The sequence below is a fragment of the Trachemys scripta genome, chromosome 2, assembly GCF_013100865.1.
Source record: "Trachemys scripta elegans isolate TJP31775 chromosome 2, CAS_Tse_1.0, whole genome shotgun sequence".
Taxonomy (NCBI): domain Eukaryota; kingdom Metazoa; phylum Chordata; order Testudines; family Emydidae; genus Trachemys; species Trachemys scripta.
In genome coordinates, this window is record NC_048299.1 from 28,163,473 (window position 1) to 28,178,750 (window position 15,278).

Sequence of the window (15,278 nt, forward strand, 5' to 3'; positions counted from 1 at the left end):
GCTGTGAATCTTTGGGAACTGTTAAGAAAACACCCTGGGTTGAGAAAGGACTGATAAAACCTAACGACCCTCCACAGAACATTCTGAAAAGTGTCTTCTAATAAGGATATTGTATGTGCAATTTTATTCCTTTCCAGATTTTGTTCTCCTTTACTGTACTTGAGGCTGGTGTGTAGAGAATGTATTTTTGTGAAAGTCTCTCTTCAGGAAATGCCCATTTAATAGGCTCCACCTTTATTTGTCAACTCTTTTAAAGCTACATGGTAGTTATTACTTAACTAATAACTAATTTTTGTTTTAGTCCTTGTCTTCAGAGGTTATCTTGGAAAACAGCAAGTTACCAAAAGGAGTAACAATCAATTATAAATCTTACTGCAAGAATGGAGTGAATGGCACAGGAGAAAATGGCAGAAAGTGTGCCAACATTTCAATTGGAGATGAGGTAATTTTTCTGTTCGGTTGAAATATACAATACATAGCTGACAACATACATTTTTAATAGCTAAAGAATTGAACAAGACTGCAGTTCTCTGAAATATTTTACTTTTTAATAATTTAGGCAGAGCACCTTTTAGTACTGATATAAGAATCCATTTATTTTGCTTACAGGTTAAATTTGAGATTAGTGTAACCGCTAACGAGTGTCCAAAGACAGGACAGAATGAAACCATTAAAATTAAGCCACTGGGTTTCACTGAAGAAGTGGAAATTAATCTTCAGTTCATCTGTGAATGTCAGTGTCAAAATGAGGGAATTCCTAATAGTCCAGACTGCCATCAGGGAAATGGAACATTTGAGTGTGGTGCTTGCAGGTAAATAAATGGACCTTTTATTCTTTTTTGGCAAACGGGAAATATGAGCACATAGTTTCTTTAATCAGACTTTTTTTTTATTTTGGGCAGGTTGGCTCGGAGAAACATTTACAGTGCTTGGTCATCTTAGGGCCTTACCCATGTTGAATGCTAACTTGTCTCCACAAATAGTCCTACTGAAATAAGGGGGATTATTCATGTAATAAGGCACTTCCGAGCATGAGTCAAAGTATCAGAATCTGGCCCTTCATGAGTTGGTCCTTCAAAGAATATGGAGGCCTTAGTATTTTTCCTGTTTCCTTATTTAAATGTTAAGACCCATTTAATATTTTTACCTTTGGGTGACATGAAGTCTGGATTTTCTTCCAAGGAGTTTTACAATGCATTTTGTAGCTTCTTGGAAGGAGTGCCTGGCAAGCTGGCACCAGCTGCTCAAGGCCAGTGATGAATGAAAATTCAAGGCCAATCAGTATTAACAGACAAGGCTTTTAAGATGCTGTGATTTTCCTCATCTATTTTCTTTATTTTATTTATCCTTAATGTTTGGGGCTCTAATTATGTAGATATTTTCAATTTTTACATGTTTTAAAATCCCTTAGGTTATATAGAACTATGTGGTTACATGTATATTTGGAATTCCCTTTCATTAATTATATTTATTAGTGTTTGGTACAAGCTATGGAAATTAAACTATAAACCAAATTCTGCTTTATTACACCAGTGAAAGTCAGGCTGGGTCTACACTACCCACCTGAATCGGCAGGTAGAAATCGACCTCTCGGGGATCCATCGGGACGCGACAATCGATCCCCGAATCGACGCTCTTACTCCACCAGCGGAGGTGGAAGTAAGCGCCGTCAACGGGAAGCCGCAGAGGTCGATTTTGCCGCCGTCCCTACAGCGGGGTAAGTCGGCTGCGATACGTCGAATTCAGCTACGCTATTCGCGTAGCTGAATTTGCGTATCTTAAATCGACACCCCCCCCCCCCCGTAGTGTAGATGTAGCCTTAGACTTAATTCTGTTGGCTTTACTGGAGTTGCACTGGATTTTAAAAGAGCAGCATTTGGCCCTAGAACTGGACCACTTAGACATCAACCCAATAATCCCAGTTTGGGCTCTTCATTTTCAAAGAAACTTATATCTAAAATAAAGATTATTCCTTCTAGAAAACCGGGAAGACAATCTGACAATGTGGCTCGACTCCTAAGAACTTCACCTTTAGGGAAGCAGGATCCAAGCTCTCAGAGAGTAGTGAACAACACTGGTGTCTGGTCAATACATTCCAAACATTATTTGTATGCAATATTGTTCTAGTCAGGTTGGTCCCAGAATATTAGACACACAAGGAGGGTGAGGTAATATCTTTTATTGGACCATCTTCTGTTAGTGAGAGAGAGTCAAGCGTTCAAGCTTACACAGAGTGCTCCTTCGGCTCTGGGAAATTACTCAGAGGATATGTCTACACAGCAAAGAAAAACCCACGGCTGGCCTGTGCCAGCCAACTCAGGCTCATGGGTCTCAGGCTGCAGGGCTGTTTCATTCTTGTGTGGACTTCTGGGTTTGGGCTGGAGCCCGGGCTCTAGGCTCACACCCCGCAGGGTCCCAGAGCGCAGGCTCCAGCCTGAACCCAGAAGTACACACAGCAATGAAATCGCCTTGTTGTCTGAGCCCCATGAATCTGAGTTGGATGGCACAGGCAAGCCACAGATTTTCTTTGCTGTATTGACATACCCAGAGTGTCACAGCTAAATACAAGGTACAACAGATTGTTTAGCATAAGCAGTTAATTCATATTTCAAGGGACCATTCAAGGTGACATGGACCATTAACACCTATCCTATCGTGGGGTGGGGGAAAGCTGGATTAACCACTTCTGCTAAATAAACTGTTCCACCTTGTATTTAGCGTAACACGGGGGCCTGGTCTATACCAAAAAATTAGGTCAGTTTAACTGCATCAGTTAGGGGTGTGAAAAATCCACATTCCCGAGTGGCATTGTTAAACTGACCTAAGCCCCTGTGTAGACACCAGTAGTGCCACTGTAGCATTTTAAGTGTAGACATACCCTAGAGTACATATCTGAGGGCTGGTCTACATTAACACTGTAAGTTGACCTAAGTTACACTACTTCAGTTATGTAAATTGCGTAATGGAAGTCGATGTAACTTGGGTCAACTTAGTGCGGTGTAGACACCGCTGTATGTTGACAGGAGACTCTCTCGCACCGACTTATCTTCCTCCTCTCGGGCAGGTGGAGTACAGACATCGATAGGAGAGCGCTCTGCCATCAACTTAGCTTATCTTCACCAAACCCACTAAATCAACACCGCTGTGTCCATCGCAGCAATGACAGTTTAGCCATCTTGTGTCTCTAACCATTATTTTTAAATTACGAAGTTTTCAACCCCTTTCCCAGCTCCCTCATATGCGGTTATTTATTAAAGACAAACAACAATAGGTATTGATTTAATGGAAAGTTTTCAGGAGCATATTTAACGTAGGACCTGATTTTGCCAGGATATTTTATATGGAATTCCCTTTGAAGTCAGTGGAAGTGCTGTGTGCACTGAATGCTTGCAGATTGGGGCATGTTTCTCTAACTGGTAAGCATTTGGAAAGGGGGAGTCATCAAATATTACCTGCCTGAAGTACTACCTGCTTCACTTTCAAGAGAGTTTTTCTCCACGTTCCCTTTGGATAAACAAAGCAAAGTTCCTATGTTTGCCAGCCGGGGGAGAGAGAGAGATTACTTTTATACATCACTGTCACTGACATCTCTATGACTTCACATACAAAGACAAAAAAGATAATGGATTCAGTATTAAGAATAGTTCCTTGCTCTTTTCTACACTTGAATGATTTCCTGATTAAAGCTTCATCTCTGGTTTAAATGGCTCTCAGGTTTGTTTGTGATAACCATAAGAACCCACCTTTTATTCATAAACACTTGTTCCTGATTTTCTGAAGTGCTGAAAACCCATCACTGCAACTGAAATCCTTGGGAGCTGCGGGTGTTCAGTACCTCTGAGAATCCAGCCCTCGAATGCACAGTGTCTAAGCGAGAATGTTTCCTTGGTGGAGATTAAGTGGGGTAGAGGGTAATAGCCATAGTAAATAGCCACTGGCACCAGGGCCAGCTCCAGGCACCAGCCCACCAAACTTGTGCTTGGGGCGGCACCTGGAGGGGGGCGGCGCGGTGCTCCGGCCGCCGGGGAGAGCAGAGCCCCAGCCGGGCTCGCCGCTGGGGAGAGCGGAGCCCCGGCCGGGCTCGCCGCCCTTCCCCCGGCGCTCTGGCCGCCGGGGAGAGCGCAGCCCCGGCCAGCTCGCCGCCCTCCCCCCGGGGCTCCAGCCGGTTGGGGAGAGCGGCCCGTGGCCGGACTTGGCGCCCTCCCCTGCCGCCCTGGGGGGGAGGAGAGGGGGCGGCAGCAGGAGGCTTTTTTGCCTGGGGCGGCAAAAAAGCCAGAGCCGGTCCTGACTGGCACTATTTTTATATTAAAAATTATAAGTAAAATTTATCTCATTTTACAGAAATAATGGCTACATAGCCATGTTGTCATAGGTTGCAGTCCTCAGCTTTTCACCTGGAACAAGTAAGCAGCTCAGAAACTGCTTAATGGCACAGTTAGGTCCCAAGTATGGTTACACTTAAGTCTCAGCTGGTATCTAGTTTGAACCTCAAACCATTCCCTGCAGAAACAGTGACTGTGACCACTGCCTTCTATCCTGTTGAATCTATTTCTTGTATATATTATTGTGTGTAAACATTTTCAGTTCACATGAGTTTTACTCAGTTTAAATCTTAGGCATATATTTTTCTTCTAGGTGTAACGAAGGACGTATTGGAAAGAAGTGTGAATGCAGCACAGATGAAGTAAATAGTGAAGATATGGATGCTTACTGTAGAAGAGAGAACAGTACAGAAATATGCAGTAACAATGGGGAGTGTGTTTGCGGACAATGTGTATGCAGGAAAAGGGGCAACACCAATGAAGTCTACTCTGGCAAATATTGTGAATGTGATAACTTCAACTGTGATAGATCTAATGGCTTAATTTGTGGAGGTGAGAAATATAATTCATAGTTGTACAAAACTTTGCAAATACGTTACAGAGTGAGGCTGACAAATTTGAACAGCGGCTAGGTGACTTAGAGGATGTAATAAATGAAATATAGAGCCATTTGAATCTGGCCTGAGCAGATAGTGTCTGAAAATAGTTACCTAATAATATAATGGCCGTCAGTCTATAGCCAAGGGTATGGTATGTGCTAGTAGAAATGCTAATACTTCAGATTAAATATCTTCCCTGCCATCACAGCTCCAGTCTATGATGTAAAGTGAATTTGACAAGAGCTGTGAAATGCTATGAGAACTTCAAAAATTTAAAATTTTGTCTTTTAAAAGGAGACCAGAATTTATTGTACATCTCAGGCAAATACCTACAATATGTATTAATATAAAATGATAAAGTAAATTATAAATGATTAAAAGAGCTGAAATCATAAATCAAGTTTATGATTTGAAAATTTCCAGTGCAATATTTGAGGGAGAGTTTTGCACTTGTTTTTACTACATGCCCCATCTAAGAAACTTTGGTTGGCTCTGACAAGATGGGTATAGTAAATGCTGAGTCAAGTGTCTTGATACTGTACTACTACACTGTCTTACTGTAACCTCTACCAGTACAAAATGAGCTGGTAATCTTAGCCCAGATACTAGTGGATATTGTTCACATTGTATAAACTACTGGTGACTATTTGGTATCCTTCCGAGCAGTCTGAGAAGAGGCCAAGGACTTAATCAACCCTGAATAGTACCTGACCTTTTGTCCTGAGACTTGAGCTCTTTTAAGACAAGGTTGAGGTGCAAATTATGTTGTTTACCATATGTTTGTATAGTGCCTAGCAGAGTAGGGCCCCTACCTGATTGAGGCATCTAGGCTACTAGCTTGATATAAATGTTAAATTATTATTAGAGAGAGGTTGCACTGATTCTGCCAATATGCTGATTACCTATTGTGGGGAGGGGGCTTAATTTTATAATGGTCTCCATGAGTGACCTTTCATCAGCCATTCTGGTTCTTTGGTTGTGGTTTTGTGAGGAGGGAAGAGAAATGTCGTTAACTAAAAAACTCTAGAAGGAGGCAACATTAGTTCTACTTGTCATCTTTTTATCTTTGCATCAGTCAGTTTATATTTCTAATATTCCCTGATGGCAAACATTATTCAAAGTGACAGGTTTCAGAGTGGTAGCCGTGTTAGTCTGTATCAGCAAAAAGAACGAGGAGTGCTTGTGGCACCTTTGGGACTAGCAAATTTATTTGAGCATAAGCTTCTCGTGCATCTGATGAAGTGTGCTTTATCTCTGGAAAGCTTATGCTCAAATAAATTTTAGTCTCTAAGGTGCCATAAGCATTCCTCGTTCTTTTTGCTATTATTCAAAATATTTTTCAGTGCCACAAAATGCATATTTACTTAAGTTTACTAAAATATCTTTTTAACATGCAGGAAATGGTAACTGCAAATGTAGAGTATGTGAGTGTTATCCCAATTTCACTGGCAGTGCTTGTGACTGCTCTTTGGATACATCTTCATGTATGGCTTCCAATGGGCAAATCTGCAATGGAAGAGGAACCTGTGAGTGTGGAACCTGTAACTGCACAGATGCCAAATTCCAAGGCCCCACGTGTGAAATGTGTCAGACCTGCCTTGGTGTCTGTGCAGGGCACAAGTAAGTGTCAGTACAACAAAGGCGAGGCTTTCAGAGATGCCGTGTATATGTACATTTTTGGTATTTACATATTCTCAACTTCGAAAATGAGGCCCTTGATATTCATTGCTGCTTCATTCTCGTATTTCTATCTGAAATACAGGGATATAATCCCCAGGGGCAGTAGGAGAAGATTAAATAAATTTGAGTCACAAATACACACAAAAAATACACAACTTCAACTAGTTACCTTAGCTAAGATAGTTTAGTCCTTAACTTTCTTCCCTTTATATCACAATGTGCTTTGTGATAAATAAAAATCAGTTCAGACTGGCTTTTTTTTTGTATGACTCTATTTATGGGACAGTGACGGCTGCATCATAGTTAACCTTGCAACCTGGTTTCTATGTAAAGCCAAAGGTACCCTGGATTGCATCCAGAAGATTGAGTTCAAATCTCCTCATCGAGTGACTGCAGTTAATATTTCTGTGTATTTCACAACCGCTATTTTTGACTAAGGACTCCTATGAGGAAGTTCTATGGCCTGTGCTATACAGGAGCTCAGACTAGATCGTCCCTTCTGGGCTGAGAATCTATGAATATTCCTACCCTAGGGGCAAGGGACCCTCATTTCATAGATAAGATGCCAGAGATTCTTCTTTGCATAATGTGCAACCTGGAGTGCATGCGCCTTCGATCGGAGATTTTCAGTAAAGTGCCCATTCAGCCAGCGCATGTGCTTTATGCCTCCTCGTGCCCTGCACCGAAGCTATATCAGGCTGCATGGGTGGGCTGTGCTCAGTTCCTTCTCAACCACCTCAGCCTGAGATGGAGCCTTTAGTGTGTCCGTTTATAAATGTTCAGAGTTTATTCTTTAGACTAATTATTTTCTGTAATTTATTTTATCTCTCTTATTTTGTATAGGTTTGCTTTATAATCCTTTCTTCTTAAGAGGGTTTTTTTTCTTTTGATCCCTGTTGTCTTGGGATATGCCAGGATCTCTTGGCTTCAAGTGTTGTCTTGCATCATATTGGGAAGCCATCCCAGCTAGTGACGGACACTTCCAGTATATCTGCTGTTAGGGGGAGTTGGATGTCCCTCAAAGCAGAGCAATGAAGAATTGGGAGGTGAAATTAAGCTCTTAATGATGGAGCATTCTCTCCATCCAGCATCGCATCCAAGCCCAGAGACCCCCAATTGATATCGGCCTCTGAGTGAGCATAGTGCCCCATCATCATCCGCAAGCTCACCCGGACCAACATAGAAAGAGGGGTCGGGGGGAAGTGGCCCGGGAACAGCCAACTTCAGTCTGGCTATAGCGCTGCCAGAAGCATGGTCAGCATGTTGTAGCTGGATTCCCTGCTGACCCAGTGGCGGACCACTCCACCACTGTTAGGGCCTTGGATCGGGGCCCAGTGGAGTAGGGTGAGCCTGGGCCCCACCAGCCACCCCACCCATGGGTGGCAACCTCCCCTCGCCAGGTCAAGAGGCCTGCATTTGTCGACCGTCTGTTGGAGCTAGGACACTGTCCCCTGGGTTTCTTCTCTGTCCCTGCACCAAGGGCCCAGAGCTAATTGACTCCTGGGGTTTTGCTCTGCCCCGGCTTAAAGGGCTCAGAGCTTAATTGACTGTTGTGTCTGCTTTGGCCCCTGCTAAAAGGGCCCAGAGACCACAGACTAAGGTGTTTGCCTGGCCTCTGCTTAAAGGGCCCAGGGGCTATAAACAATTGGCTGCTCAGCCCCGTTAGACCGGTTGGGACCCTAACGCTAATTCCCCTGAAACTCAGCGGCGGTCCCAATGGCGTGGTGAGGTAGTGTGGCCTCCCTCCGATCCAAAGGGGGAGGGACGACCACTACATACGTCTACATGTAAACAAACATTTAGCTGATTTCAAACAGCACAAAGATCCTGTCCCGTTTAATTTTCAGGATTTCAAAGTCACACAAAGCTGTCCAGAAAGAAGCCAAGGTTTCAGAGAAAGATCTGTCTGTCACTCAACCATCTTTGTCATAAAAATGACAGTTTTGATAGATTGGTTGAGAGTCTGGAACCACCCCATGTCACCAAGCTGCAACTACACCATTCAACCCACCCTCCCCCCGCCTTTGCAGACTGTTGCTCCCATTTTCAACTTGTGTGGGAGTAGATTAGATCTGACAAGTGGGTGAGAGGTTATTAAACCATGTTACTCCATCCATCCCCCTTCTATGTCCCTTTTCAGCGACCCTTCTCATGAGCACTTGCTGAGACAGGAAATTTACTTCCTTCTATGCATAGGAGCCATAGAACCAGTTCTAGCTCAGCACAGAGGGAAGGAGTTTTACTCCAAGTATTTTTTGATCCCAAAGGCAGACAAGGATAGAGATCGATTCTAGATTTAAGACTCTTAAACAATTTGGTGAAAAAACAAAAATTCAAAATAGTGAGACTCACTGCTATAATTCCATCGTTGGCATTGGCAGATTGGATCTCGACCTTCAGAACATGTACTTTCATGTCACAATTCATCCTTCTCACAAGAGATTCCTTTGGTTTCTGGTAGGGTCTGCCCAAGAAGCATGTCCTCACATTAATCTCCTAGAGTTGAGGGCAGCCAGAAATGCTTGTATTCACTTCCTTCCATTAGTCAAGGCTAAATCCATAAAATTCATAACACAATATAATCTACATGTTCTACATCAACCAGAAGGGTGGGTGGGTAAGATCCACTCTCCTTTGTGCTGAAGCAGTAAAGCTATGGAACTAGTGTATAGCCAATCACATCCAATTACCTTCCAGGCCTATAGAACACCAATGATCTCAGTTAGCACTTCTTTCAAGATTATGAATGGGGAGTTGGACTCGTGAACTCTGAATCACATTTTTCTGACCTGGCGATTTCCAGAAGTGGACCTCTTTGCTGACGCCACCACCAACAGAAAGTGCAAAAAATTTTGTCTGAAAGGAGGGTTGGGGTCTCTCACTCTGGGAGATGCTTTCCTTGTTCTGTGGACGAGGGGCCTTCTTTATGCATTCTCTCCAATGCCTTTGGTATTAAAGATGATAAACAAGATCAAGCAAGACAAAGCCAAGATAAAAGGGCATTACACTTTCTTACACCTCTTATATTCATTTAGATAGAATATATGGGCCATAACCCACTTACTGTCCAACATTAAACAGTTTTAAGCAAGGTTCGGTTTGGTATTGAAAGACCTCACCCTGCTTAGTACCATGGCAAACCCTTTAAAAACTTTTATTAAAGATGCAGAAGAGAAAGAAAAACAGTTGAAGCATTGTAAACTATTAAATAAGGATTTTCTTTTAACAACATCCTTTGATCCCTTTCCCTTTAGATGGAGACAGGTTTTAGAATAAAAAAAACCTTGTTTGACAGTCTTTTAGACGGTATTAAAGAGAGAATCATAGAATCATAGAATATCAGGTTGGAAGGAACCTCAGGAGGTTCTCTAGTCCAACCTCCTGCTCAAAGCAGGACCAATTCCCAACTAAATCATCCCAGCCAGGGCTTTGTCAAGCCTGACCTTAAAAACCTCTAAGGAAGGAGATTCCACCACCTCCCTAGGTAACCCATTCCAGTGCTTCACCACCCTCCTAGTGAAAAAGTTTTTCCTAATATCCATCCTAAACCTCCCCAACTGCAACTTGAGACCATTACTCCTTGTTCTGTCATCAGGTACCACTGGGAACAGTCTAGATCCATCCTCTTTGGAACCCCCTTTCAGGTAGTTGAAAGCAGCTATCAAATCCCTCCTCATTCTTCCCTTCTGCAGACTAAACAATCCCAGTTCCCTCAGCCTCTCCTCATAAGTCATGTGCTCCAGCCCCCTAATCATTTTTGTTGCCCTCTGCTGGACTCTTTCCAATTTTTCCACATCCTTCTTGTAGTGTGGGGCCCAAAACTGGACACAGTACTCCAGATGAGGCCTCACCAATGTCGAATAGAGGGGAATGATCACGTCTCTCAATCTGCTGGCAATGCCCCTACTTAACAGCCGAAAATGCCGTTAGCCTTCTTGGCAATAAGGGCACACTGTTGACTCATATCCAGCTTCTCGTCCACTGTAACCCCTAGGTCCTTTTCTGCAGAACTGCTTCCTAACCATTTGGTCCCTAGTCTGTAACAGTGCATGGGATTCTTCCGTCCTAAGTACAGGACTCTGCACTTGTCCTTGTTGAACCTCATCAGGTTTCTTTTGGCCCAATCCTCTAATTTGTCTAGGTCCCTCTGTATCCTATCCCTACCCTCCAGCGTATCTACCACTCCTCCCAGTTTAGTGTCATCTGCAGATTTGCTGAGAGTGCAGTCCACGCCATCCTCCAGATCATTAATGAAGATATTGAACAAAACTGGCCCCAGGACCGATCCCTGGGGCACTCCACTTGAAACCGGCTGCCAACTAGACATGGAGCCGTTGATCACTACCCGTTGAGCCTGATGATCTAGCCAGCTTTCTATCCACCTTATAGTCCATTCATCCAGCCCATACTGTGGGACACCGTATCAAAAGCTTTGCTAAAGTCAAGGAATAACACATCCACTGCTTTCCCCTCATCCATAGAGTCAGTTATCTCCTCATAGAAGGCAATTAGGTTAGTCAGGCATGACTTGCCCTTGGTGAATTCATGCTGACTGTTCCTGATCACTTTCCTCTCCTCTAAGTGCTTCAGAATTGATTCCTTGAGGACCTGCTCCATGATTTTTCCAGGGGCTGAGGTGAGGCTGACTGGTCTGTAGTTCCCTGGATCCTCCTTCTTCCCTTTTTTAAAGATGGGCACTACATTAGCCTTTTTCCAGTCATCCGGGACCTCCCTGAGTCCTGAACTGAGAGTAATAACTGTCCTTTTTTGAAGAAAAGAGAAGTAGTTAGTTAAGATGGGCTGCAACTGTCGTTCCTGTTTTCTTTAAATCAGATCCTTTTTCCTAGAAGACAAAAACAAGACACACACAAAATAAAATAAAAGAGAAAAGAATAGCAAAGATAGAAAATGCAGCTTTTGTCTCACTTGTAATCTCACTGCTGGAGAAACACAGGCAGTGCACACAGTTTTACCAGGACTCTAAGACCTCTCAAACTTGTACCAGCATCAGACTGTTTAGGGCATTGCTTTTAGTTTCCTCTTTATGGTCACAAGTTTACAGTAATGTTGCAAAATATACAGTCTTGGTCAGCTAAGCCAGACTCTTATTAGACCAAAGTAAAAAGGAGAGTGATAGGAAAGAGAAGAAAAGAGATGAGGAAGAAAAAAAAAAAAAACATGGGATTGGAGGGTAGAGGGAGGGGGAGATGATGGATGACAGTCTCACATTCAAGGTGGTATTTCTGCCTTCTTTGCCAATAGATTTTTCAGTGAGATGGAAATTAATATACTAGAAATCTCCCTTTCATGAACGTGTTTAAAAGTGGTGTTACTAATTTGTATTTCAACAGGGACTGTGTTCAATGCAGAGCTTTCAAAAAGGGAGAAAAGAAGGACACATGTTCTCAGGACTGTATGCATTTCAACATGACACTAGTGGAAAGTCGAGATAAGTTACCACAGCCTGGCCAGCCTGATCCACTGTCTCACTGTAAAGAGAAGGATGTTGATGACTGCTGGTTCTACTTCACATACTCCGTCAATGCAAACAATGAAGCCATTGTCCATGTGGTGGAGACACCAGGTACAAACCCCTTCTTGCATGTTTCCTTCACCTTTGTGACCAACTCTCTGTTGTTGCTTCTATACTCAACACAGTTACATTGACTGACCTTTCTGAACCTTCAGATTGTATCCAGAAGTAGTATCCCCGCTCCCTGTTCTGAAACTAAGGCTGCTTGAGACTGGTGTTTGTGTCTCAGATATTGACACTGTTTACAGACTCCTACACTGACTGAAACAGATTTGCTCACATGACTTGCTGTATATGTTATATTTAAAGTTTTTTTGCTTCCTGTTGACATACTTTAAATCATGTTTCTATAATGTCTTTTAATCAAGTCCTAAATACATTGATACAAATCTTTCTGGTTTGGCTCAGGTTAGAAACGTGTTACAGTTTAAAACAAAAAACACATAATTAAGTAAAATGTCACATTATATGTTGAGCTTTGTACAGAATAGCAAAAACCTCCTTTGTTTATGCTTGATTATTTCTCTTATCAGTCCTTGCTTTACTTAGACCACTTACCTTCAAGGATGGTTCTGACAGGCCTTTTATTGAATTAATCCATAATACTCAGACTTCCTGGAGGTGGTTTCATCAAATATCTGTTGGCAGAGGAAAAATTGATTCAACTGTGGTTTGATCAATGGTTTGTTGTTTTCCGGGAAATTGGCTAGTTTAGATTAGTGGGCAGATGGCTTACTGTCTAATCAAGCTAACATCTCTTCTGAAAAGGACCTTTGCTTCCAACCATACTAGTGGTCTCCTGACTGAGTTAGTGACTTAATATAAAATATACCTTTTATTAATTGTACACGATAGGTAGAAAGCTATGTCTCATTCTGCAGGATTATAGGAATTGATAAATCGGACAAGATCAATAGTCTGCTTAATTCAGTGTCCAACACCCCCTGTTTCAGACATAAATGTGTTAATGCCCATAATGCACATATTTGTACAATGCTGCAGCTTTGAATGACATCCCTTCCTCAGTTGGTGAAATGTATGCCCTGTAGTGTGAGATTTGTTTATCTGTTTTTTTAATTTAATTTTAAATGTTATTTCTGTTTAATGGGAAATTATTGCAAATATCTGCATCAATCTATCTACTCAATGAAGGCCAGATTTTCCCCTAGTTGCACTAGTTTAGTATGATGTCGACCCAGAGAGCTGTATTTGTTTTGCTCAGTACAGCATTTTAAAGATTCATGGAATAACTTCTCTACAATCATGAACATTGTATGGAAACTTGCATTAACTCACTATTTTTTTTTGGTAATGTTCCCAAAATTTCTCCTTTTACGGTTGAAATTTTCCATAGTGAGGAGCATAATTTTGTATACGTTAAAGACATTTGCTAACTCAAATGACTGAATTTAAAAGCCAACAGTCACTTAGCCTATAGCTGTTACTACAAAATATCTGACCTGGCCACTTAAGGCTCACCTAGATGGGGAGCAAAAGGAGAGAATAGGGAAAGGGAAGAGGAGGAGAGGCAGTCCGTCACTCTGTGCTAGGTGCTGTGCCCATGTGTAATGAAGGTAAGCCTCGTCCCAAAGGGTTTAAGTCTCAGTAAAATGTTCATTTGTCTCAGCTGACTTTCAAAATGTTATAAAGTTCATTAATGGACTTTCTCATTTTATTTCCTTAAATTTTTTTTAAAAATTGGTTAATAATGTTAGCATTCTGTAGGAATCTCAGCCCAACCAATAGGAGCAGGACTCAAAATCCGTGTCCCTTGGGGTGATTCAGTACACTAACTATGCACCTTGACAGATTCCAGCAGTTCACTTGGGGCTTGATCTTGCACAAGTAGAGTTAATGGGAGTTTTTCCATTGACTAGAAGGGGAGCAGGATCAATCCCTTAGTTTAGGTGACTATTCAGAATTCTGTATTTAGCAAAACAGGTAACTTTTTTACAAGAGTGCTAGTTACCCTTGCCTTACCTTCTCCATACAAATAACTTCCTTTGTATGGTTTTAGTTAATTTTACAAGTATCATTTTTGTTCTGCAATTACTCATCCTTATGAATGAAAATATCAATCATTTTTGTATCTCCTAGTTCAACAAAGCACTGGATTCGCATGTTGAAGAAGTCTTGTAAAAATCTGTTAACATTCTAATTCCTCTGCTTCAGGGGATCATGCTATTACGATTTGACTTTGTATAAATACTGCAACTTGAGGTAGAAACAAGGTCACACTTTTTCTATAAAGCGAGGAGTATTTTGGGACTATCTGGTTAATCCATATTTACACTCATAAAGTCAGTTTCCCCGCGTCTTGTTCATAAGTAGTCTAGAGGTCTAATCTTAAGGCTTCAAGTGCTTTTAGCTCTGTGTGGTCTTAAAAGCTGATTTGGTCAACAGAAGTCATTTCTCCGTGGCATCAAAACTTGCTTTCTCACTATCTGTGTGTCTCAAAACTAGAATAAGAATCTTTGTATATCTCAATAGCTCGAATTTAGATTATTATTCACAGATGCATTTTAAATGTGAGAAATTATTGTTAGCATTGCTCTTGACAAGTTGGATGCTCTGAATGTTGCACAGTATAATTTAAATTCTTCAGCAATTGTGCTGCTTTTACACTGTACTGTAATTATTCTATTCCTCAGAATGCCCCACTGGCCCGGACATCATTCCCATTGTAGCTGGTGTGGTTGCTGGAATTGTTCTGATTGGTCTTGCTTTATTACTGATTTGGAAACTACTTATGATCATTCATGACAGAAGAGAATTTGCTAAATTTGAAAAGGAGAAGATGAATGCGAAGTGGGACACGGTGAGTCATGGAACTTAAATTCAATAAAGCTACTGTTGTTACGGAAAGTACAAAAGTTTTTGTTTGTGTGCCCCAAATATTTCAAAGTGCTCCTCTATAGGATAAAAACTGGAATACAAAAAACCTTTGTTTAGAGTTGGTCGTGAACATGTTCTGTACATACTGTCAATAGTGATGAATTGTAAAAGAACATCTTTCGCCTAGGATGTATAACCTGACTAGATAAGCCAGCATGTACTCAAAGATTTAGGTTTTGAGTTCTAATTACTTAAATAATTTGGGCCAAGCTTGTAGAAAAGGAAACAGACTGAAGTGATAGTGCTAGA

General features: G+C 41.7%; 1 protein-coding gene across 2 annotated transcripts in view; it reads left to right on the top strand.

Moving 5' to 3' along the window:
• Positions 1 to 15,278, top strand: part of ITGB1 (integrin subunit beta 1) — a 73,009-nt gene that overhangs the window by 43,100 nt on the left and 14,631 nt on the right. For both annotated transcript variants that reach the window (XM_034760110.1, XM_034760112.1), the window contains exons 10-15: positions 302 to 442; positions 610 to 812; positions 4,636 to 4,874; positions 6,319 to 6,541; positions 11,953 to 12,185; positions 14,786 to 14,952. In XM_034760110.1, the coding sequence (XP_034616001.1) occupies positions 302 to 442; positions 610 to 812; positions 4,636 to 4,874; positions 6,319 to 6,541; positions 11,953 to 12,185; positions 14,786 to 14,952 (1,206 nt within the window). The remainder of the gene's footprint in view (positions 1 to 301; positions 443 to 609; positions 813 to 4,635; positions 4,875 to 6,318; positions 6,542 to 11,952; positions 12,186 to 14,785; positions 14,953 to 15,278) is intronic.